Source organism: Chiloscyllium punctatum, chromosome 5 (genome assembly GCF_047496795.1).
Source record: "Chiloscyllium punctatum isolate Juve2018m chromosome 5, sChiPun1.3, whole genome shotgun sequence".
Taxonomy (NCBI): domain Eukaryota; kingdom Metazoa; phylum Chordata; class Chondrichthyes; order Orectolobiformes; family Hemiscylliidae; genus Chiloscyllium; species Chiloscyllium punctatum.
The window spans coordinates 109,832,864-109,857,497 of NC_092743.1; the positions used below are offsets into that span (position 1 = coordinate 109,832,864).

At 40.6% G+C, this 24,634-nt stretch overlaps 1 protein-coding gene across 1 annotated transcript in view; it reads right to left on the minus strand.

Annotated features, from left to right (window-relative positions):
- avl9 (AVL9 homolog (S. cerevisiase)) overlaps window positions 1-24,634 on the minus strand; it is a 92,096-nt gene that overhangs the window by 16,012 nt on the left and 51,450 nt on the right. The window contains exons 13-14 of the mRNA XM_072571031.1: window positions 20,837-20,954; window positions 13,311-13,364 (exon numbers count right to left, since the gene is read on the minus strand). Coding sequence (XP_072427132.1) covers window positions 13,311-13,364; window positions 20,837-20,954 — 172 coding nt within the window. The remainder of the gene's footprint in view (window positions 1-13,310; window positions 13,365-20,836; window positions 20,955-24,634) is intronic.

Consider the following 24,634-nt stretch of genomic DNA (forward strand, 5'->3'; position numbering starts at 1 on the left):
GGAGGGCAGTGGGGGAGGAGGGTGCGGGGGGGGTTTAAACTAACTCTGCAGGGGCATGGGAACCTAGACTGTAGCTTTAGGGGGCAGGACCTGGAGTGTAGGGAGGTTAGGAACATGGCATCAATCTCAAAGGAGGGTGCCTGTAAACAGGAAAGTGGCTTGAAGTGTGTATACTTCAATGCAAGAAGTATACAAAATAAGGTAGGTGAACTTGCAGCGTGGGTTGGTACCTGGGATTTCGATGTTGTGGCTATTACGGAGATATGGGTAGAACAGGGACAGGATTGGCTGTTGCAGGTTCCAGGGTGTAAATGTTTTAGTAGGGTCAGAGGTGAGGGTAAAAGAGGGGGAAGTGTGGCATTGCTTGTCAAAGATAGTATTACAGTGGTGGAAAGGACAATGGAGGAAGACTCGCCATCTGAAGTAGTTTGGGCTGAGGTTAGGAATAGGAAAGGTGAAGCCACCCTGTTAGGAGTTTTTTACAGGCCTCCTAATAGTCCTAGAAACGTAGAAGAAAGGATTGCGAGGATGATTCAGGAGAAGAGTGAAAGTAATAGGGTGGTTGTTAACTTTAACTTTAACTTTCCTGATATTGATTGGGAAAGCTATAGCTCAAGTTCATTAGATGGGTCGGTGTTTGTCCAATGTGTGTAGGAGGGTGTCCTGACACAATATGTAGACAGGCCAACAAGAGGTGAGGCCATACTGGATTTGGTTCTGGGTAACAAACCAGGCCAGGTGTTAGAATTAGAGGTAGGTGAGCAGTTTGGGGACAGTGACCACAATTCGGTGACTTTTACTCTAGTGATGGAGAGGGATAAGTGTGCACTGTAGGGCAAGAGTTATAGCTGGGGGCAGGGAAATTATGATGCAGTGAGGCATGACTTAGGATGCGTGGCTTGGAAAAGTAGGCTTCAAGGCAAGGGTGTAATTGATATGTGGAGCTTGTTCAAGGAGCAACTATTGAGTGTCCTTGATAAGTATGTACCTGTAAGGCAGGGAGGAAAGGGTCTTGTGAGGGAGCCGTGGTTTAATAAGGAATTGGAATCCCTTGTTAAAGGGAAGAGGGCAGCCTATGTAAAGATGAGGCGTGAAGGTTCAATTGGGGCGATTGAGTGTTATAAGGTAGCCAGGAAGGATCTGAAGAGAGAGCTAAGAGCAGCAAGGAGGGGACATGAAAAGTCCTTAGTTGGTAGGATTAGGGAAAACCCTAAGGCTTTCTATAGGTATGTCAGGAATAAAAGAATGACTAGGGTAGGAATAGGACTAGTGGTGCTGGAAGAGCACAGCAGTTCAGGCAGCATCCAAGTAGCTTTGAAATCGACGTTTCGGGCAAACGCCCTTCATCAAGGAATAGGTCCAGTCAAGGATAGTAGTGGGAAGTTGCGTGTGGAGGTGAAGAGATTGGGGAGATACTGAATGAATACTTTTCGTCAGTATTCACTCAGGAACAGGACATTGTTGCTGATGTGAATACTGAGTCACAAGTAATTAGAATGGACGGCTTTGAGGTATGTAGGGAAGAGGTGTTGGAAATTCTGGAAAGGGTGAAAATAGATAAGTCCCCTGGGCCTAATGGCATTTATCCTAGGATTCTCTGGGAAGCAAGGGAGGAGATTGCAGAGCCATTGGCCTTGATTGTTATGTCCTCGTTGTCTACAGGAATACTGCCAGAAGACTGGAGGATAGCAAATGTGGTTCCCTTGTTCAAGAAGGGCAGTAGGGATAACCCTAGTAACTATAGGCCGGTAAGTCTCACTTCTGTTGTGGGCAAAGTCTTAGACAGAATTGTAAGGGATAGGATTTATGAACATCTGGATAGGAATAATGTGGTCAAGGATAGTCAGCATGGTTTTGTGAAGGGCAGGTCGTGCCTTACAAACCTTACTGAATTCTTCGAGAAAGGGACTAAGGAAGTGGACGAGGGGAAAGCCGTAGATGTGGTGTATATGGATTTTAGTAAGGTGTTTGATAAGGTTCCCATGGTACGCTACAGCAAAAAATACGGAGGTATGGCATTGAGGGTGAGTTGGAGGTTTGGATTAGGAATTGCCTGGCTGGAAGAAGACAGAGGGTAGTGGTTGATGGTAAAGGTTCACTAGCGGTGTTCCGCAAGGATCTGTTTTGGGACCATTGCTGTTTGTCATTTTTATAAATGACCTGGAGGAAGGGCTAGAAGGTCTGGTGAGCAAGTTTGCGGATGATACGAAAGTCGGTGGAGTTGTTGACAGTGAGGAAGGATGTGTCAGGTTACAGCGGGATATAGATAATCTGCAGAGCTGGGCAGAAAGGTAGCAAATGGAGTTCAATGTAGCTAAGTGTGAGGTGATTCACTTTGGTAAGAGTAACAAAAAGATGGGGTTCTGGGCTAATGGTCGGATACTTGGTAGTGTGGATGAGCAGAGAGATCTTGGTGTCCATGTACACAGATCTCTGAAAGTTGCCACCCAGGTAAATAGTGCGGTGAAGAAGGCATATGGTGTACTGGCTTTTATTGGTAGAGGAATTGAGTTCCGGAGTCCTGAGGTCATGTTGCAGTTGTATAAGACTCTGGTGCGGCCGCATCTGGAGTACTGTGTGCAGTTTTGGTCGCCATACTATAGGAAGGATGTGGAGGCACTGGAACGGGTGCAGAGGAGGTTTACCAGGATGTTGCCTGGTATGGTAGGAAGATTGTATGAGGAAAGGCTGAGGCACTTGGGGCTGTTTTCATTGGAGAAAAGAAGGTTTAGGGGTGACTTGATAGAGGTGTACAAGATGATTAGGGGTTTAGATAGGGTTGACCATGAGAACCTTTTTCCACGTATGGAGTCAGCTATTACGAGGGGGCATAGCTTTAAATTAAGGGTGGTAGGTATCGGACAGATGTTAGGGGTATATTCTTTACTCAGCGAGTCGTGAGTTCATGGAAGTAGCAGTAGTAGTAGCAGTAGCAGTGGTGGACTCTCCCTCTTTATGGGCATTTAAACGGGCATTGAATAGGCATATGGAGGATAGTGGGCTACTGTAGGTTAGGTGGGCTTGGATTGGCGCAACATCGAGGGCCATAGGGCCTGTACTGCGCTGTATTCTTCTATGTTCTATGTTCGATGACCTGATGTCTACTCCTCTTCGTGGAAGAGAATTTCAAAATCAATACTCCTCTGAGAGAAGCAAGTCCTCTTCATCTCAGTCTTGGGGCGGAAAAACTTTTATTTATAAATGATGCTTCCAGCTCTGGATCCGCCAAGAGAGAAAACATACTCCTAGCAATTATCCTGTCAAGCTACCTAAGAATCTTATATATTTCAATAAAATTACCCTCTCCTTCTGAATTCCAATGAATAAAGGCCTAACAAGCTCGATCTCTCCTCATAAGATGATGTCATTGACCCAGGAATCAGTCTCGTGAATATTCTCTGTACTGCTTTCAATGCCCTTATATCCCTCTTTGAGTAAGGTGACCATATCTGCACACTGTATTCCAAATGCAGTCTTACCGATGTCCTGTACAGTGATACCAAGATTTCACCATATTTATGCTGCATCCCACTTTGCAACGAAGGGCATGTTATAACTCTATGTTTTCTTTTGTGATTTATGTACAAGGACACCCAGATTTTTCTGCGTGGTGCAGTCCCTTCCAAATAATATAACATTCTGCTTTTCTATTCTTCCTGCCAAAATATACAACCTTACACATTCTTATATTCTATCTGCCAATTTTTGCCCATTTTCCTTTTTAGATTCTTTATATCTTCCTCACAACTTACTTTCATACCTATGTTTTATCATCAGCAGCAAATGTGGCTACAATACAGTAAGTTCCATTAATAAAGCTAATAATATTGACTGTAAACAGTTGAGGTCCCTGTTCTGATTCCTGCAGCATGCCACTAGTTATAGCTTGCCAACCTGCAAAACTATTGCAAATTTATTTATCATTAGTTAGCCAATTCTATAACCATGCTATTACATCAGTTTCAACACTGGTTACCTTCCTGGTAACTTCTTATAGCATCTTTTGGAAACCCAAAAATAGGGTGTATTGTTGGAATCTCAGTTAAGACTAGTGTTTTTTCTTAAAAGAAAAATCACCTGAAATCCCAGTTATTTACTAAAAGGAGAAACCCATCAGATTTCATGTTTAAAATATGAGAAATTTTACTCTACATAAATCAAACAAGGTAAACACTAACTTAGTTAATCACCTATACTTTAAAAATCAACTTTACATTAGCATGAATTAATAGGTAAAATGCAATTCATTACAAAACAGAAAGTATATATTAAATGGCAGATCTTACGAACTGGCTGAACACTCTACTCAGCTTACAGGCCACTGACCTGAAGATGGAGGGCGGGAAAACATTGTGGCTGTAGGAGCTGCTCCTTTTTTGAGGTACTTTAGGTGTTGGAGGTGATTTCCTCAAATTCCAGGAGCAGCAATTACTGTTTTATATGCAATTGCATTGTTTTGGAACTTTGGGCGAAAAAAGATCAAAGCAACGGCACTTTTAAAAAAAGGAAGACAGACAAAAGACAATGACCACATGGTCAGTAAGGGAGACAAAGAAAAGAAATCTACAATGGTAATTGACATAGCAGTGAATCTGCACAGTTACTGCCTTTATAGTTTCAGCTCCTGTATCCCTGGACATTGGAGTGTGTCTCAGAAAAATTAACAAACAGTGAAATTCACAGCTGACCTTGAAGGAACCTGTGTGGGAGAGCTCACAGCACAGGAACAGATAGGTGCATAGTTTTTAACATGTAATCATGTTGTAAGTTGACAGTAGATGGTAGAGTGGTCCTTTCTTGAATATATGTTTAATTGAGATCTGTCTCTTGATTAAATTTTAACAATATAAACCATAAGTACTAAGTTAGCCTGGAAGACTGTTTTTTAGAGCAAAATGATAGTGCTATTTTCTGGGTCCGTAGATTGTGAAGGAGCAAAGATGGCCTTTAGTAGAGTCATATGGTCTTCCTGTCGGATTTGGGAATTTAGGGAGAGTTTACATGTTACTGATGATTATGTCTGCAGGAAGTGTCTTTGGTTGCGAACCCTATCACATCGCATGGATTGGTTGAAGTGGCAGTTAGAAACAAGAAGAAATTGACAAGAGCTAGGGGATGTGATGGATGACAGTAATAGGAAGGGAGGAAAGCCGCAGATAAAGTCAGGTAGATTGGTTAATTGAGAAAAGGTGGGAAGGGTAGACAGGTAGTGCAGGAGTCTTTTGTGGCTTTCTCCATTTCAAACAAGTATGCTGTTTTGGAAAATGTGGGGGGGATGGATTCTCAGAGGAATATAGCATGAACAGCCAAGTTTCTGGTATTGAGACTGGCTCTAATGTAGTGATGGGTACGTTGGGTTCCAACTGATCGATTGTGTTAGAGCACTCTCCAGTCGGAGGCACAGACAGACATTTCTGCGGCCAGCATCGAAAAATCAACATGGTGTTGCCTCCCTGGTGCCAGGATCAATTTATTAGTATTCCTTAAGATAGTAGTAAAAAATAGGGAGGATAAAGGAGAACCTGCAGATGCTCTCTCAAAATCCATTGTTATGAAGCTTCTGGATCCCTCAATGAAAACACAAACTGAAAAAGAGATTGAGCAGGAAAACTGAAACTTGGTAACTTTGTCTAAAGGGAAATAAAGCCATGAAAGTTCAGCAGTTGAAGTTGTTAAGTCCAGTGGTACAGTGCAGGCAAACTGAAAAAGACAGGTGAGATCTAGAAATTGAGCATAAATATAGATACAGTTGCTGTTGCTGATTCTGTTATTTGATGGGAACATTACCGGATCTGTGTCATCCGGACCATGTTAAAAAAGCTGTGTGCCAGCTTTTTTAAAACCCTATTGTGACTCTACTTTCAAGGAGCTATGAACCTGCACTCCAAGGTCTCCTTGTTCAGCAACACTTCCGAGAACCTTACCATTAAGTGTATAAGTCCTGCTCTGATTTGCTTTTCCAAACTTCAGCACCACACATTTATCTAATTAAACTCCATCTGCCACTGCTCAGCCGATTGGCCCATCTGATCAAGATCCCATTGTAATCTGAGGTAACATTCTTCACTGTCCACTACACCTCCAGTTTTGGTGTCATCTGTAAACTTACTAAATATACCTCCTACGTTCACATCCAAATCATTTATATACATGACAAAAAACAGTGGACCCAGCACTGATCCTTGTGGTACACCACTGGTCACAGGCCTCCAGTCTGAAAAACAATCCTCCGCCACCACCCTCTGTCTTCTACCTTCAAGCCAGTTCTGTATCCAAGTGGCTAGTTCTCCCTGTATTCCATAAGATCTAACCTTGCTAACCAATCTCCCATGAGGAACCTTGTTGAACGCCTTACTGAAGTCCGTGTAGATCACACCTATTGCTCTGCCCTCGTCAATCCTCTATGTTACTTCTTCACAAAACTCAATCAAGCTTCTGAGCCATGATTTCCCACGCACAAAGCCACACTGACTATCCCTAATCAGTCCTTGCCTTTCCAAATACATGCAAACCCTGTCTGTCAGGATTCCCTCCAACTCCCGACGTCAGGCTCACCGGTCTGTAGGTCCCTGACTTGGCCTTGCCATCTTTCTTAAATAGTGGCACCATGTTTGCCAACCTCCAGTCTTCCGGCACCTCACCTGTGACTATCGATGATACAACTATCTCAGCAAGGGGCCCAACAATCACTTCCCTAACTTCCCACAGAGTTCGAGGATATATCTGATTAGGTCCTGGGGATTTAGCCTCTTTTATGCATTTCAAGACAGCCAGCACCTCCTCCTCTCTAATATGTATATATTTCAAGATGTCACCATCTATTTCCCCACATTCTGTATCTTCTATGTCCTCCTCCACGGTAAACACTGATGCACAATACTCGTTAATATCTCCCCCATCTCCTGGGGCTCCACACATAGGCGTTAGTTCCAATGTGCCTTGCTGATCTTTGAGGGACCCTATTCGCTCCTTAGTTACCCTTTTGTCCTTACTATATTTATAAAATTTGAATTCTCCTTAGCCCTATTTGCCAAACTTATCTCATGTCTCCTTTTTGCCCTCCTGATTTCCCTCTTAAGTATATTCCTACTGCCTTTATACTCTTCTAAGATTTCTCCCGATCTCTCCTGTCTATACCTGACATATGCTTCCTTCTTTTTCTTAACCAAAACCTCAATTTCTCTAGTCATCCAGCATTCCCTATACCTACCAGCCTTCCTTTCACCCTAACAGGAATGTACTTTCTCTGGACTCTCGTTATCTCATTTCTGAAGGTTTCCCATTTTCCAGCTGTCCTTTTACCTGTGAACATTCGCCCCCAATCAGCTTTTGAAAGTTTTTACCTTATACCATCAAAATTTGCCTTCCTCCAATTTAGGACTTCAACTTGTAGATCCGGTCTATCCTTTTCCATCACTATTTTTAAAACTAATAGAATTATGGACGCTGGCCCCAAAGTGCTCCCCCACTGACACCTCAGTCACCTGCCCTGCCTTATTTCCCAAGACTAGGTCAAGTTTGGCAACTTCTCTAGTAGATGCATCTACATACTGAATCAGAAAATTTTCTTGTACACACTTAACAAGTTCCTCTCCACCTAAACCCTTAACTCTCTGGCAGTCCTAGTCTATATTCGGAAAGTGAAAATCCCCTAATGTAACCACACTGTTATTCTTAAAGAGAACGGAAATCTCCTTACAAATTTGTTTCTGAATTTCCCACTGACTATTAGGGGGTCTGTAATATAATCCCAGTAAGGTGATCATCTCTTTCTTATTTCTCAGTTCCCCCCAAATAACTTCCCTGGATGTATTTCCGGGAATATCCTCTCAGTATAGCTGTAATGCTATCCTTTATCAAAAATGCCACCCCCCCTCCTCTCTTGCCTCCCTTTCTATCCGTCCTGTAGCATTTGCATCCTGGGACATGGAGCTGCCAGTCCTGTCCATCCCTGAGCCACATTTTTGTAATTGCTATGATATCCCAGTCCCATGTTCCTAACCAGGCGCTGAGTTCATCTGCCTTCCCAATTCGGCCTCTTGCATTGAAATAAATGCAGTTCAATTTATCAGTCCTACCTCGCTTTCCTACCCTTACTAGCTCATGGCACCTGGAGTAAATCAGATATTACTACCCTCAAGGACCTCCTTTTAAAATTCCTGTCTAACTCTCTATATTCTCCTTTCAGAATCTCATCCTTTTCCCTTCCTATGTCGTTAGTTCCAATGTGTACAATGACCTCCTGCTGGTCCCTCTCCCCTTTTGAGAACATTCTGCACCCTTGAAGGGAAGGAAATCTGCCGTCTTCATCTGGTTTGGCCTATATGTGACTCCAGCAATGTGACTGACTCTCAACTGTCCTCTGAAATGGCCTAGCAAGCCATACAGTTGTATCAATAGCCACAAAGTTTCAAAAAAGAAATGAAATCAGAAGGACCACCTGGCTGCGACCCCAGCACCAGAAAAGACAATGACAGGAACAGCTCTGTCAATCTTGCAAAGTCCTCCGTACTAAAATCTGGAAGCTGCTGCCAAACCTGGGAGAGCTGTCTCACAAACTAGTCAATCAATGACGCTGACATACTCATGGAGTCATATCTTACAGACAATGTTCCAAAAATGACCATCACTAACCCTGGCTACGTCCTGTCCCATTGGCAGGACAGACCCAGCAGAGATTGCAGCACAGTGGTATACAGTCAGGAGGGAGTTGCTCAGGAGTACTCAACATTGACTGTGTACCCCATGAACTCTCATGGTTTCAGGTTAAACATGGGCACGGGCAAGGACAGCGCCCCCCTGGGCCTAGGCTGTTTTCAACATACCTTCCTCGGCTGATTAAACAGCAGTCCTCCATATTGAGCAATTCTTGGATGAAGAACTAAGGGTTGACAAGGCACAGAATGTACTACTGCTGAAAATGTGTTGCTGAAAAAGCGCAGCAGGTCAGGCAGCATCCAAGGAGCAGGTGAATCGACGGTTCGGGCATGAGCCCTTCTTCAGGAATCCTTGACAGAATGTACTACTCTGTGTGGGATATTTCAATGTCCAGCTGTAGTCAATTCTAGTTGCCACATTACAGGAAGGACATGGAGGCTTTGGAGAGGGTGTAGAAGAGAATTACCAGGATGCTGCCTTGATTAGAGGGCATGACAGAGAGGCTAGAAAAAATCATGATATTTTCTCTGGAACAGCAGAGGCTAAGTGGAGACTTGATGTAAGTCTATAAAATTATGAGATGCATAGGGTTGACAGTTAGAATCTTTTTCCCAGATTGATATGTCTAACACCAGGGGGCATGCACTTAAGATGAAGGGGAGAAAGTTCAAAGGGATGTGAGGGGCAAGTTTTATTTTAAACACAGACAGTAGAAGTCTGGGACATGCTTCCAGGTGGTGGTGATGGAGGCAGATACATTAGGGTGTTTAAAGGACCTTTAGGTAAGTAAATGAATATGCAAAGAATGGAGGGAAATGGACCAAGGGCAGGCAGAAGAGATTAACTTAATTTGGCGTCATGTTCTGCGTGACATTGTAGGCCAAAGGGCCTATTCCTGTGCTGTACAGTGTAGGGTGTGCATAAATCTATTCCCACTTGTGACTTCTTTTCACTCAATCGATTCTACATTTTGATCCACCAAAACAAGATTAATGGGAATCAAATTTCGTTATTCTGTCCAATTTTGCAAGGAGATAGTTTTGATGACTGCCTGACATAAAAGAACCTACCACAAGATGGCGCTTTAGGACAACAGATGGTTTGAAAAAATGGCACATAAAAATGGCTTCTCCAATGTTATTTCATGCAACTTATAAACATAATCAGTTCCCTTCAACAAAGATTATTCAGAGGAGAGATGGCCGTGGAATGGAAATGTCACTGCATGAGTAATCCAGAAGTCCAACATAATACTCTGAAGAAATGGTTTCCAATTCCACCATGGCAGTTGGTAGAATTTAAAGTCAATTAACAACAAGAACATAAAGCTTGCCTCAGTAATGGTGACTATGGCAACCATATCCTTTGCAGAAAGAAATTTAGGATCCTTATCCTGAATGGCCATGTGTATCCACACCTATGTGTTTGACTCAACTGACTTCTGAAATGACATATCGAGCCATTCAGTTCAAGGGCAATTAAAAACTCGCAAAAAAATGCAGCAAGCTACATGAAATTTCTAAAGCTGTAGCTTTGTTCATGTGTGTGGCTTATTTTGTAGTCACAGTAAAATTATAGACAGGAAATAACATGTATCTATCTTTGGACATAAGAGCAAAGGAACATGAGTAGGCCATTCAGCCTATTGAGCTTGCTCTGTCATATAACGTGACCATGGTTGGTTGAACACTTCAATGCATTTTAGCAATATCATCTCCACAATACTTTACACCATTAGATTAGATTAGACTACTTACAGTGTGGAAACAGGCCCTTCGGCCCAACAAGTCCACACTGACCCGCTGAAGCGCAACCCACCCAGACCCATTCCCCTACATTTACCCCTTGACCTAACACTACGGGCAATTTAGCATGGTCAATTCACCTAACCTGCACACTTTTGGACTGTGGGAGGAAACCGGAGTACCTGGAGGAAACCCATGCAGACAAGGGAGAATGTGCAAACTCCACACAGTCAGTTGCCTGAGGTGGGACTTGAACCCGGGTCTCTGGCGCTGTGAGGCAGCAGTGCTAACCACTGTGCCACCCCATCAGAAATCTATCAATCTCTAAACATTCTTAATGACCAAACTTCCACAGCTCTCTGAAGGGGAGAATTCTAAAGATTCAATGTTCTGAGTGAAATAACTTTTCATCGCTGTTCTAAATTACACCCCCTCTTTATTTTTAACTTGTGCACGCTGATTCTCGACTCCCAAATCAAAAAAACAGGAGAAATATTTACATCAACTCCATCTATCCCTTAAAGCATTTTTGGTCAACTTCTCTTCAGAGGACACAGGACTCCTCCCATCTCAGGAAGTCTGGTAAAATTATGTTGCACTTGCTCAATAGCAACAATATCTTGACGTAAGGAGACCAAACTGCACATTGTACTCCGGGTATGGTCTAACCAAGATCTACCACTCCTGTACTCATCACCTCTTACAATAAAGGTTAAAATTCCATTTGTCTCCCTCATTGCTTGATGCAGCTGCATGTTAGTCTTCAGTAACTTATTAATAAAGGTACCTAGGTCCTTTTGTACATCTACACTTTCAAACCTTTTAACATTTAATGTCTGTTTCATCCACCAAAGTGGATAACCTCAAATTTTACCACTTACTATTTATTCCACCTGACATGCTTTTGACTCATTAAGTCTGACCAAATCCTCCTGAAGTTGTTCTTCATTTTTTTTCACAACACATTCTCGTTCAGATGTGTATTACAGCAAATTTGGTACACACCTCCCAAATCATTCACATATATGGAAACAGCTGGAGCCTCAAATATTGATTCTTGCAGTATACCACTAGTTTTAGATGGTCAACATGAGAATAACTTGTTTATTCCTATTCTTGGTTCTCTGCTTGTTAGCCAATCGTAAATTCATGCCAGTACATTACCCCCTTCTCATCTGTTTTAATAACTTCCTTTTAGGGATCCTATCAAAAGTCTACCAAAAGTATAAGTATACAGCATCTATCGACTCCCTTTTATCAACTTTATTAGTAAAGTCTTGAACAAACTCTCAACAAGTTTGTCAAACACGATTTGCCAATTGTAAGTCCATGATTATTTTATTTTGACATCATTTAACTTTAATTTCCTTTTGACAGTGTCGCTTAATGAAATCCAAGTAGCAACTACTTCTTTCTGAATTATACATTTCTTCTATTTTTAAGCTCTTTAAACTCACTCTCTAACAGCAGCTGAGAGTTCTCCTATGTTGCCACTTTTGGATTTTTGGTTAATTGTAACCCAGCTGCCAAGGAGCCCCAAGTAGAGGTGGATCCCACCAGTCCAGCTATATTTACTCCCGGATGTTGAATAACGTTCTGAACCTCATCATCTCCTTATTCACCAGCCGAGTAGAAGAGTCACCTGCAGTCTCACTCCAGGAAGGTGACTGAATGTCTAGAGCCAAATTCCTTTTATCCATTGCCCAAGTAGAGACATATCTCGCAAACCCAGCTGTCTCCATTCCTGGGAAAACTCCCCATTTCCAAATCCTCCTTTCTCCTAAGCTATGTTTCTAGTTACACATATTAGATGGTGTAGCTGTGATAAACCATGAAAGAAGATTCCAAATTGGAATTCCCTTTTAAATCTTATACGTCAAGGAGACTTACAGAATTCATGGAGTCACAGAATAATAGTTTGGAAATAGATCCTTCAGTCCAACTCATCAGTGCCAACCAGCCATCCCAAACTAATCTATGTCTCATTTGCCAGCATTTGGCCCAAATCCCTCCAAACTTTTCTTATTCATATACCCATCCAGATGCCTGCTAAATGTTGCGATTGAACCAGCATTCACCATTTGCTCTGGCAGCTCAGGTCCTTTTTAAATCTTTCCCATCTTACCTTAAACCTATGCCTTCTAGTTTTGGACTCAGACTTGCCAGCAGAATTTCCTTCCAAATGATCATGAGCCTTATTACAATATTGCTATTTAGATAGTCCATCAGCCTCATTCTAAAAATAGTCCTCAATACTTTACATTCTGTTAGTGTTAAAATAAGCCCAAGTGTAAGTTATCTGAATGAAGCAATTGAATATTTCCTGTGTGCAAGTGTTGCTGATTATTTGAGGGGGATGAAAAGCACAGGAAGAATAAACTTTTAATTCACATAGCAACCTTGGGACAATGCAAAGAATTTCATGGCCCATCAATTAATTTTACAGTTTCATCACTATTGTAATATGAAGAAAATTTCACTACTGCTTTGTAAAAAGTAATATCCAATGAACAGGAGAAACAAGATAAATGAAAAGATAATATTTTCTGCAACGTTAGTTGAGGAGTAAATGATGCCCACTTATGTGTAAAAACTCTGTTTTGCTTCAGATAGTGTCATTGAGTCTTTTATGTGAAAGGTATTTGCAGATTGTATCTTCTGTATCAGTGAAACATTTGAGAATCCAACAATAGTATGTACAATAAAATGCTATGAATAGTTCTTCTGGCTACCTTCCCTGTTTTGGATGAAATCTACCTATGTTAGGAGAGGTTTATGAATAAATGAGGAAAGATTTTCTTTTTTCACAACTGATAACACAAAAAAAGTTTATTTTTGACAGTCCAAATAAATTATTTAATTTGGAGTTAAATAAAACATAACATTTCAAATTTTCATAATACTTACTGTGACAATCTTAATTTGACATCTGATACATTGTACTGTCCCTGGAATGGATGCCTGGCAAAGAGAAATGTATATCAAAAATTCTATTCTGATTCTATTAAAGATTGTGTCTGAACTGGCAGTGAATAAACATTACCCAACACTAGCACTGAGCTTCAAAGTCAAATTAAAATAGGCTAATTATCTCTTGCTATAATGACAGCATTACTGAAAAGTTAAAACATGATTATGGAAGTAAAATCAGATTAATATTTACACTATACATACTTGTAAAAGTATTATGACAACTAAACAATTTTGATGGCTTCTACACCAAACAAAAATGTATATTTTAATCCATTTGTTACACATTCTGAACAAATGCACTTTATATATGGCTAACAAATTTCACATACATTACAATTTAAGACCATTTGCACATTTCTAAGTTTAACCTATTGTGGGTTTTCAATGATAAAAAGTGTATTTATAGTTTACACTCAGCTGATGCACACACATGCACTTTACAATCAAAATTCAATTTAGTTGAAGAAGTGATCCAACGTCAAAATTACATGCTCGCATTACAATTTAACAAAGCCTGGCAGTTAACTTTTAATCAGAATTAATGGGGACATTCTCCATAGCAACACCATGTCAGGACCCAGTGACCATCTGAACAGCACTCTCCTCTCATGCAGGTATAAATGTTAGTTTTCCTGTTAAATTTGTACTCTTGTGACATGTCCTGATTAGTACAAGACAAGAAACTTGTCAAAATTGCCCTTTTCAGCAAAAATCAAAATACCAAGTGTAAACAAGAAATAATTAAGTTAGTTACTGATAATCAAGTCAATGTAATTTTTTTTCATGGAATGTAAGCATCATTGGGCGGGTCAGCATTTACTGCTTATTCTCAATTGTCCTGGAAAAGATTGTGGTAAATTGCCTTATTCAGCTGCTGCAGGCCTTGAACAATAGGATGTAAAACAAACCTTGGCAAAATTTGAAGACTAGGAGATTTCACTCTATGCTGACTTCAACTTACTCCTCAAATTAATACTAACAATCGCCAGATTACCTGCTAATTTATCCAACTGGTGATATTGGGACATTGGCTGCTGCATTTGTGTACAGAAATGAATACATTTGATGAGTAGGAATAACGTAGGCAAATTAATTTCAACCTAATAAGTAAGAGATTACATTTCAGCTAAAGAAAAAGAGGACATAATATTGGAAAAATGAAATTCAATGGGATAGAGACACAAAGGAGATCTGGGAGTACAAAAAGACAAATCTCTCAAGTAGTTACATAGATTAATAAGGCCATTAAAGAAATCAGGCACTCAAGTTTATTTCAAGAGGGGCATGATTAAAAAGTACAGAAGTTACGATAAACACGTATCGAAGCATTTGCTCGATTTGGAGTAATCTGTACAGGTCTGTTCACCATATTATTTAAATGACATGAAGGTGTTCGAGAGAGTGCAAAACTAATTCACAAGAATGAAACCAGAAATGCAATGTTAATATCAGAGTAATTGAACAGTCTTGGCTTGTTTTCTCTTGAAAGGAAAAGGCTAAGGAATAACTTAATAGAGATCTTGAACATTATGAACACTTTTGATAGAGTAGCTGCTTAGAACATTTTTGTGGCAAGAACACAATTAGATGTTTTCAAAGCGTTTTCTACTTTTTCTGAACTATAACTGAGGTTATCAGCAATTGATTTAAATAGGTGAGGGTGGGGTAGATGAAGCCATTAACTGGGGATTCACATGCCCTCCTACATATAGGAACTGATGAGATTGGTAGCTTGCTGAAGATTTGCATGTTAGTTTACTTTTCTTTCTGTAAATAAAAATTTATAACAAGTATAAAGATTGGTTCCAGTTTCACCACCTGGCTTTCTGGACTAGAATTTGGTAGCAGAGAGCAGCTACTTACAAATGAAGGTTGGAAGCCAAGAAAATAAATTCTCAGTCAGAGGAATAAAATCCTAATGGTCATTTTTGGAAATGGAAAAGAACCACTGTAAGACATCGAGACATCATTACCTTGTGACATTTTCCAAGTCTGAAACGACTCACAGGTATGCCCCAACAAACATATTGGTATTATCATTTCCTACAAGAAGTGAGATCAGAAATATTTTGTACCTTAGATGCCCATCAGATGGATAGGTTTTGACTAAAACAGAAAATGCTGAAGAAATTTAACAGGTCTGCCAACATCTGTGAAGAAAGGAACAGATTTAACATTTCAGTCGGTTTCTCTCTCCTCAAATGCTGCCAGATTGGCTGAGGGGTTTGGATCTTCTATTGGAGTTTTTGGTTGTATAAAAATGATGCTTAGGAGGTATGGTCAGAATTCGATAAATTTAAAAACACTCTTATTCCCTTGAGTTTGACGAAATTCAACTAGAGGATTCCTGGATCAGAACTGTCATTGGAGTGTATTAAGATGTTGCGTACAGACAAGCAATTGCTTCTAACTTCTGTTCTACTTTTCGACAGGGGGAACCGGTTCAATCTGTTGTTTGCTGCTTTGAAAACATGCCTAAGAAAGCTCTCTTTCCCATCCGCCTTCATGGAATAAATTCTGTAGTGATGCTAACAATAGAAGATTCAACAATTGCCAGATTACAAAATAATCAAAGTACTGGAAACAGGCATCAGTATAACAGGAGGATTAATGTCAGGCAGAATGAGGTTAAAGCACCCTTAACAGACTAGGCTGTTACAAAATACAAAACTGAAACAAAAACAATGGGTGAATGAACCCTGGGAATGTCTAAGGAACACAACAGATGCTTCAAGTGGTTTCTGAAATACCATTATGTGTTGTGACCAAACTGAAGAGGCAGGTTCCCTTAAAAGACACAACAAAGAAAAACTTTTAGGACAAGAACAAAGACAATGTTGTAAATCAGACAAATGACAAATAAATGCCCTATTCCTGCATGACTTTAATGAGGACAGTTACCACAGGCAAAGATGCATCAGGTTTGGGGGGATGCAATTGGACAGAAATGAGTGATTGGTTGAGTGGTGAGTTGTGAATTCACTATAATAGTTACTGGTAGAGAAATTAGCTCAATAAAGTGGAGACCACACAAACTAGATTGGGTGAAATTGATAAGCTGTTTATTACAAGCGATATCGCTGGAAGAGAAATTGATTCGGATGACACAGAACTGACAGTCTGTACAGGTAGATCAAGGGTTCTCTTCCTCGAGCTGAGGACGAAGCCAGGTTTTATAGGAATCTTGTACAATAAGGTTAATTAAAATGGGGAAAGATACAATGTATTTGGAAATTAAGTAATCCAGTTACAATGATGATAATTGAAAACCAGTTAGCGGAAGAATGTCCTGATTGTCGATACAATGTAACATCCTGACAGTATCAAGGAGTTCTTGATGGGATCAGGAGATTCCAGGTCTCTTTGCAGGTAGGTCAGAATGTCTCTTTGAAACAGTAAAGTGTTTCCATTGTTCCTATCGTGAGAGGGAGGTCCTTGGTGGTGCCTCTCCGTCTGACCTGTTCTTTGTGTGGCTTTGGTATTGCTGTGTTATGAGACTGCCCTCGGGGCTTTGGGACAGCTGTGTTGACCTGGTATTGTTAGTGTGTTTTGGGAAGTGCATTCCCTTGTCTGCAAGTGCTGTCTGGTTTCACTTGTCAGCCTGCTTGGTTGCTGCTGAGGCATTCTGGGTGTTTCTGGCCAAATTTGCATTCTTATGTTCTGTGGGCCTACTATGGGTAGGCGGGTAGGCAGGGTGGCAGACCTTTTCCCACAGTTACTGAATAGATTAGAGTAGGTGATTAATTGTCTATTTTTCCTGGATATCTGTTCGGCTTAAGAGAGTTGGAACCCTCCAAAGTTTCCAAATTTAATGAACTCTTTTGGAGGCTTCCTGAGGCAGGGGAACTACCAATCAGAAAGTTTCATTTCCCAGGTAATTCCCATACTTAGTTGCGTCAGGAATTTCACCTGGTCCTGATACACAACTTCAGTCAATGCAGCTTCAGCAATTCTCTAGCTATTGCCTCTATCAATTAATATGGAGCTAAAATTCAAAATTGCTCTCTGTGCAATAATCCTCTTGTTCTCTGAAGTACTGAAATTAGCTCAATTTTTTCTGCATGTTTGAATGTTTTCCTGCTGGTGATAGGTTTTCATCAAGACTGAAGTTTCAAAGTAAATTCAAGAGCACTGGGGCATCAGAAAAGTTGATCCAAGATAGCTTCATTCAGGAGAATTAGAACATGATAAAACAGAGTTATTTGGGATGGGAAGAAAGGCCCTGGCAGGTGAAAGTTTATGATGGTAAGGGTAGCATTTTTAAAACACATGGCTCTTTTGTCAGAATTAGTTAAATTAATTCTTCAACATTGAACCTGGCAGCATAAAGAAGTAAACTAGGTACTTTTCACCTCAAATGCTCATGCTTTGCTGATGAACAGTTCGTGTTAAATCAAAAACTGGATAATGGTGATGTGAGTGATCATGGCACTTGCGTCAAAGCTAACACATTCATTGGCCAATTTGGGAAATGGAGATTTTTTTCCATTTGTTCAAGAGATTTTGGTGTTACCCCCTAGGCCAGCATTTATTGTCCATCCCTAATTGCCCAAAGTTTCATATGAAGTATAAGAGTTTACAAACTTGATGTGCAATTACAATCTTACATGTTTACATGGACACAATCCAGTAGAATAATTCCTCACTTATTGCTGTAATTGAATTTCTGATAAGTTGAACTCTAAGCAGTTTCGTTTTTCCCATTAAAATCAATGTGAGCATTCACTTCCTTTATCACTGATGCACAATAAGAGTGGTATACATCATTTACAAAAAAAAAACAGCAAACCCACCAAGGATTCTTTGACAGCAGCTTCCAAACTCAGGACCTCCAACATCAAAGGCAGTCAATATATAAGATCACCACTACCGTACGGTTCCCTTCTAAAACATATATCCTTACTTTGAATTCCATCGCTGTTCTTTCACTGTCATTGGATCAAAATTATGGAATTCCCTCTCTAACACCACTGTGAATTTCTTAGACCCCATGTAGTTCAAGTGGCTGCTCATCATCATCTTCTCCAAAGTATTCCTAATCATGTTAAAACTTTATACTCTACAAGTTTAAATATTAAACATTCCTAAATTCCTTTCACTTGCAAATTAAATAACTTTTAAAATAAGATAAATTTTAAAACATAAAATAAACACCCTAACCCATTCTACTTAGCTCCTGCTCACCATCTGTCTTGCTCACTTGTTTCCTCTCCCAAACTCAGGAGAGGCTCAGCAAAAGCAAGGGCACACAATATACTGCTCAAGAAGCTGGGTGCCACCCAGGAAAAAGTAGCCCACTTAATTGACACTACGTCCACAAACATTCGCTCCCTCCAACACTGACATCAGTAGCAGCAGAGTGCAGCATCCACAAGACACTCTTCAGAAATTCACCAGCGCTCCTTAAACAGCACTATCAAAATCCATGACCACCACCATCCAGAATACTGGTTCCCAACCCTTTCAATATGCACTTATTATCATTACACCTTACTAGAGAGGTTTGGAACATAGTGCATACAATGAGCTAAAGAAAGATCAAAAACATTAATGTCTGAAATCCATCACCAAAAATACACCATCTTTCAATGCAAGCACAGGCACTTTTTTTAATATCTGCGCAACTCACCTATTTCTAACCATTTAGCAAAACACAAAGTAAATTTCAATTTACTGGGTTAGTGAGCAACCTGGACATGCTAGTGTTGCCAAACATTTTGATCCAGGGCACCTTGCATCTTGCAATACCTCTTCTATATCAGCTGATGTTGTCAATTTGCCATTAAAATCAGAGGTGACATTTTGTCGATCTCTATTGCATTTACATTTTTTTTCACATGCCTAAGGTTTCAGCAATGGTATGGGGCTTCTTCTACAAACTCAGCCACCAGTTAAGAACTTTAAAATATCCATGCACACTCCATGAGTTGTTGTGCTTGCTAGATAATTTGTTCTCTCAAGCTCTTGAAGGATTGAAAATGTTTCTGCACAAGAGATAGATGTTTCAACTGTAAAGAGTGCCTTAACATAATTGGTACCATCACAATGTTTGTGAACTTCTATTTACAGGTAAGACATTTAAGTAAAGGGTAAGTAGCATCGCCTGTTGATGAAAATCTAAAGGCCAGAGAACCCTCAAAATACTCTCTCTGAACAGTTCTTGCACTTTTTCCTTTTGAATCAGATGCTTCATCAAATGAATTGGCAGAGAAATCACCTCATTTGACAAAATAATCAATTGGTTCTTAGAATCTAAGACCTAGAGAAGGAGCATAACTAGAATTCACTTTAAAATCCATGATGTGGAAACATTACCAGGCAGGCAGGCCAGTTCAACAGCTGTTTCAAGTGCACATCTCTTTACGCTAGAAATACGCAATCATTGCGCATACTCAAACCGAATGTCAGTCATGCTCATGTGCAAGCAAGCTGCATAACTGAGCAGATTGTCCTTACCCTGCAGGTGCATAGTGCAGAACCTCTGTACATGTCCAGCATCTGAAGTCTACACACGTGCAGTTTTAGAGGCTTGTGTGTGCACAGTTGATAGAGGTGCCTGGTGTCATTTGATATGGCCTTCAGTAATGGACGCTGAACTTCCAGAGGAAATTGGAATCATGGACACTGCCTCGACAGTCAGGTAAAGCCTCCTGAAAACTTCACAGCAGACTTCTCACCTTGTCACAGCCTACTGGCACACCAATTGCAAACCACTGATCTAGGAGGACAAGGGCAGCAGATACATGGGAACATCAACAACGGCAAGTTGCTCTTCAAGACAATCACCACCTGACCTGGAAGTATATCGTTTCTTCTACACTGCCTCTGGGTCAAAATCCTGAAACTGCCTCTCTAGCAGTATTGTGGGTATATCTGCTCAAAATAGACAACAGAAATTCAAGAACCCAGCTCACAACCACCTTCTCCATGGCAATGGGGTGGGCATTACATGCTGGCCAGTGAGTGAGGAAGTTAGACAAGATGAGAGATGGAGGTTCTGGGATTGAAACAGTGAACAGGAAGATTGGGGAGTAGGAGAGCATGCCCTCCAAATTGCAGCTGATTGGGTCACATGACTCCATGTCAATCCTGGTGCAAAAGGTATGAGTGCAGAAACCCCAACATTAAATGCACATATCAGCCTCATTATAACCAGGATGCTAAAATAGACAACAGATAAACAACTCAAAACAGGGATTTTCTGCAGTAAGTGGATATCAGAATTAAGCAAAACAAAAGCTGACACATGAGCGTAACAAGAAAGGAATAGGAATTAAGTTTTGCAATATCACCTGGCTTTCAATACTAACTTTTCATTATATACAAACAACACACAAATGTTTTGAGATCTGTAAATTATTTAAAAACCTGTAAAGAAAGTCTCCAAATTATATCTACTGTTCATAACACCCAACAGTAACTGGATAAGGAAAAACACAAAATAAATGACACTTTCCTACCCAGGATTGATTTCAGTGACAGCAGGATGTTTGTTGCTATTCCATACTCTGAAATGGTGTGTGTTCTTCCACGCAGCGACAAATAAAACACCATAGTCTGCTAACATTTTGTCATTATCTGAAGGAGAGTAAAAAAACATATTGATATATTGCCTGGCTGGAATAGTTAACAAAAAATTTAGACAATCCTCCACTCAGTCAGTAACAACATAATATTGGAAGTTACTTTCATGTCAATCCAAATTTTGAAATAACGCAGCTTCCGTATATAAAAGACCAACCTGAATGTTGTTCAAAATCTACTTCAGTAAGTTCATGCTTGAAACAACAGTGACTTTTGTAATTAGAGGGTGCCGTTATTCTGCAAGTTTACCTCTGAGATATACTATACAATGTGCAATGTGATGGGGAAATTTCTAAATTTATCCAAGAAAACTATGGAAGTTGCGCAATTAGTGAAAGCAACTGCTTTGCATCACTCCTATGATACATTCAAAAAAACTTGCCAAGCATGTTAATTAATTTTAGACAAGTATAAGAATCAAATTATGTTTTTGCATAGAACAATGAATTTTGAGCACAGAATTTAGTATCTGTGTCAACTTTCATATGGTGCACTCTGAAACAAATCCAAGTTCCTCATGACATGACTACCATCACAATCCTGCGTCTTTCTCTGCTTCAAGTGGGTGGCACGGTGGCACTGTGGTTAGCATGTTGCCTCACAGCGCCAGAGACCCGGGTTCAATTCCCGACTCAGGTGATTGACTGTGTGGAGTTTGCACGTTCTCCCCGTGTTTGCGTGGGTTTCCTCCGGGTACTCCGGTTTCCTCCCACAGTCCAAAGATGTGCAGGTCAGGTGAATTGGCCATGCTAAGTTGCCGTAGTGTTAGGTAAGGGGTAAATGTAGGGGTATGGGTGGGTTGCGCTTCTGCAGGGCGGTGTGGACTTGTTGGGCCGAAGGGCCTGTTTCCACACTGTAAGTAATCTAATCTAAAAGTATTTACACAAATTTTCGATGATGTGGATGTGCCAGTGTTGGACTGGGGTGTTCAAAATTATAACTTGCACAACACCAAGTTGTCGTCCAATAAGTTTATTTGGAAGTACAGTTTATTCTGAAGCACTAGCTTTCAGAGAGCTGCTCCTTCATCAGGTAACTGTGGAGCAGGATCGTAAGACACAGAATTTATAGCAAAAGATCACAGTGTCAGGCAACTGATACGATATATTGAACAAACCTAGATGGCTGTACTTCCAAATACACCTGATGGATTATAACCTGGTATTATGTGATTTTTAACTTCACAAGTTTTCCTTAAAGGAAGCAATGGTAACTTTCAATCCATATAGCTTTCTGTGTTCCTACACTCTGAGGAAATGTTTCTCCCAATTTTCTTGTGCTTGTGCTAACTCTCCAACCAGAAGTAATAGCTTTTTCCCGTTTACTCCATCAAAGCCTTTACTAATGTGAAAAAAGGTCTGCTCATTCTAAACCTCCTAACAGCCTTTTTGCCAAATGGAAACAGTGTTAGGTCAAACATTCTCTGGTATCTTCCAGATGACACTCCACTGTAAGTCAATTCTTAAAGTCATTGTGTTCATAGAGTCATAGAGATGTACAGCATGGAAACAGACCCTTCGGTCCAACCCGTCCATGCCGACCAGATATCTCAACCCAATCTAGTCCCACCTGCTAGCACCCGGCCCATATCCCTCCAAACCCTTCCTATTCATATTCTGGATTAGTGGTGCTGGAAGAGCACAGCAGTTCAGGCAGCATCCACCTTCATCCTCTCCCCCACTCGCCCATTGTACTCTATGCTACTTTCTCCCCACCCCCACCCTCCTCTAGCTTAACTCTCCACACTTCAGGCTCACTGCCTTTATTCCTGATGAAGGGCTTTTGCCCGAAATGTCGATTTCGAAGCTACTTGGATGCTGCCTGAACTGCTGTGCTCTTCCAGCACCACTAATCCAGAATCTGGTTTCCAGCATCTGCAGTCATTGTTTTTACCTTCCTATTTATATACCCATCCAAATGCCTCTTAAATGTTGCAATTGTACTGGCCTCCACCACATCCTCTGGCAGCTCATTCCATACACGTACCACCCTCTGCATGAAAATGTTGCCCCTTACGTCTCTTTTATATCTTTCCTATGCCCTCTAGTTCTGGACTCCCCGACCCCAGGGAGTCCTATCCATGCCCCTCATAATTTTGTAAACTTCTATAAGGTCACCCCTCAGCCTCCGACGCTCCAGGGAAAACAGTCCCAGCCTGTTCAGCTTCTCCCTATAGCTCAAATCTTCCAACCCTGGCAACATCCTTGTAAATCTTTTCTGAACCCTTTCAAGTTTCACAACATCTTTCTGACAGGAAGATCAGAATTGCACGTAATATTCCAACAGTGGCCTAACCAACATCCTGTATAGCTGCAACATGACCTCCCAACTCCTGTACTCAATACTCCGACCAATAAAGGAAAGCATACCAAACACCTTCTTCACTATCCTAACTACCTGCGACTCCACTTTCAAGGAGCTATGAACCTGCACTCCAAAGTCTCTTTGTTCAGCAACACTCTCTAGGACCTTACCATTAAGTGTATAAGTCCTGCTAAGATTTGCTTTCCCAAAATGCAGCACCTGAATTAAACTCCATCTGCCACTTCTCAGCCCACTGGCCCATCTGGTCCAGATCCTGTTGTAATCTGATGTAACCCTCTTCGCTGTCCACTACACCTCCAATTTTGGTGTCATCTGCAAACTTACTAACTGTACCTCTTATGCTCGTATCCAAATCATTTATGTAAATGACAAAAAGTAGAGGACCCAGCACCGATCCTTGTGGCACTCCACTGGTCACAGGCCTCCAGTCTGAAAAACAACCCTCCACCACCACCCTCTGTCTTCTACCTTTGAGCCAGTTCTGTATCCAAATGGCTAGTTCTCCCTGTATTCCATGAGATCTAACCTTGCTAATCAGTCTTGCATGGGGAACCTTGTCGAACGCCTTACTGAAGTCCATGTAGATCACATCTACTGCTCTGCCTTCATCAATCCTCTTTGTTACTTCTTCAAAAATGCTGTTGGCATTTTTGTAGTTTTACCTACTGGCACTGGCCAGTTAGGCAATTAGATATTTGAAGGTGTCACGTTCATCAACACCTATGAATGTCCTACCATTAAGTGTATAATCCTTTCCTTCTTTCTTGCCTGAATTAACTTCACATTTCTCCAAATTCTGCTTACATCATAATGGCAATTACATTTATTCTCACATTTTATTAAAATTCTTACTTTTATGTAAAGGAAAAGTACTGTGAATGCTGGAAATCTGAAATAAACAGAGTTATGGAAAAACTTAGGAGGTATGGCGGTATATGTGGAGAAAGGAAGAAAGTTTTAAGTCCAGTATGAAAGGCTGAAGAGTCATACTGGACCCGAAATATGAGCTCTGTTTCTCTCTCCACAGATGCAATCAGACCTGCTGAGGTTTCCCAGCATTTCTTTGTGTTTGTTCCTGCTTTTATGTCATCACAAAATTTCTCTTCCATTTATAGATAGTTCAAGAAGTTGACACAAAAATAATTTATGTACAAATGAAAAAAACGTTCTCAACCTATAAAGTCCAACAAAGAATAAACCTAATTGCAAATAGGACAAGTTGTCTGTTCTTCAAGGGCCAGACTGATAAGGTTCAAGACTAATGAGTTTTTGACATCCATAACTTAAGAACAATCAAATATAGTTTGTGGATAAATAGAAGTGCAATCTTTTAGGATATTATTTTGCTG